The sequence below is a fragment of the Elephantulus edwardii genome, unplaced genomic scaffold (assembly GCF_000299155.1).
Source record: "Elephantulus edwardii isolate Elephantulus edwardi_28Jun2011 unplaced genomic scaffold, EleEdw1.0 scaffold00161, whole genome shotgun sequence".
Lineage (NCBI taxonomy): Eukaryota > Metazoa > Chordata > Mammalia > Macroscelidea > Macroscelididae > Elephantulus > Elephantulus edwardii.
In genome coordinates, this window is record NW_006399911.1 from 2,287,899 (window position 1) to 2,289,205 (window position 1,307).

Below are 1,307 nucleotides of genomic sequence, written 5' to 3' on the forward strand. Positions count from 1 at the left end.
GGCCGAGGAGGTATCTCTGTTGCGACAGAAGCCGAGCGCCGAGGCCCTGTGAGCGCTGCGAGTGATCCTGGAGGAAGGGTGCCAGCCGGTGAGGGCAAGGAAGAAGGAGGAGAGGGCAGAGGGGCGCGGAGGGCATGAGGAGGCTGCGGGATAGAATGACTTAAGGGGGAGAGAAGCCGATGGGTGGGTTGGGAGGGGTCGGGGGTGGCGAGTGAGACTTTAGGCGAACTCCCTCGTGGGGAGAGCTATCGCGGCCAGGAAAGCGGCAGGGTGGGGAGCTAGGTAGTGCGGAGGGACCGCCGGGGAGGAAGCCTGACTCAAGAAGCTAGAAGAAAGCCTGACAAAGCGAGGCAGCCGGCCTCGTGTGGACAGCCAAGTTAGGGGGAAACCAGAGACGAAGACCTTTGCAGAGGTCTGAACCCAGGCTCTGGAGGCCCAGGAAGAAGGATCATTTCCAAAGTGAGACAGTGTGTGGGGTTGCATAGACGAAACCAGAAAAAACAGACGTTAAGGTTAGGAGACTTCCCGAGATTTCGGGAATTGCGTTAAGGAAGGTGACAAACTTGGGAGAGACTAGGCGGTGGCGGAGCTGGATCCTGGGACATCTGAGATGAACCGAGCAGGGGAGAGGCATTCTTAAGAGTTTAGTATGTCTGTTTACCTTTCTCCAGGCTCCCTGAAAGGTCCATAACACATCACAAAGGTTCATCACCATGCCCTCTGATCTGGCCAAGAAAAAGGCAGCCAAAAAGAAGGAAGCTGCTAAAGCTCGACAGCGACCCAGGAAAGGACATGAAGAAAACGGAGATGCTGCTATAAAACCACAGATGGCAAAGAAGAATTTGGAGGCCAATGGCAGAGAGGCCACAGGTATTCGAATTGAGGGAGAGGCGGGTTCCTGGGATGGTTGCCACACCTTGCTGCCTCCTCCTGCCAGAATCAGCATCTTGACACTGGCAGCAATGGAGAATCTATTTGGCTGCCATGAAGTTCTTCATGATGACCAAATCAGTAAAGGTTGAGTTTTCACTACCCAGTAATTGATGAAGAAAACGCAGCACAAGCTTCCCACGTGTTCACTGGCAAGCAAGTAGGGCACTTACTGAGCTACTTTGCTGCTCTATTAGGTTGCAAAGAGGAGGTCAAATTCCCTTATGCTTTTCTCAGTTTCACATTTCTTCACACGGTGGCTTGTGTGGAAGCTCTGTGCCATATTGATGTTTGTTGTTTGTTTATTATTATTAATTTTAATAGACATTTACAGAGGTTTTGGATTCCCATTCATTCATTGCCGCACTTTTCTCCCT

General features: G+C 51.8%; 1 protein-coding gene across 1 annotated transcript in view; it reads left to right on the forward strand.

Annotated features, from left to right (window-relative positions):
* Positions 1-713: 713 nt before the first annotated feature.
* The window catches only part of ABCF2 (ATP-binding cassette, sub-family F (GCN20), member 2), a 17,413-nt gene continuing 16,819 nt past the window's right edge, over positions 714-1,307 (forward strand). Inside the window, exon 1 of the mRNA XM_006895190.1 lies at positions 714-870. Within this exon, the coding sequence (XP_006895252.1) occupies positions 714-870 (157 nt within the window). The remainder of the gene's footprint in view (positions 871-1,307) is intronic.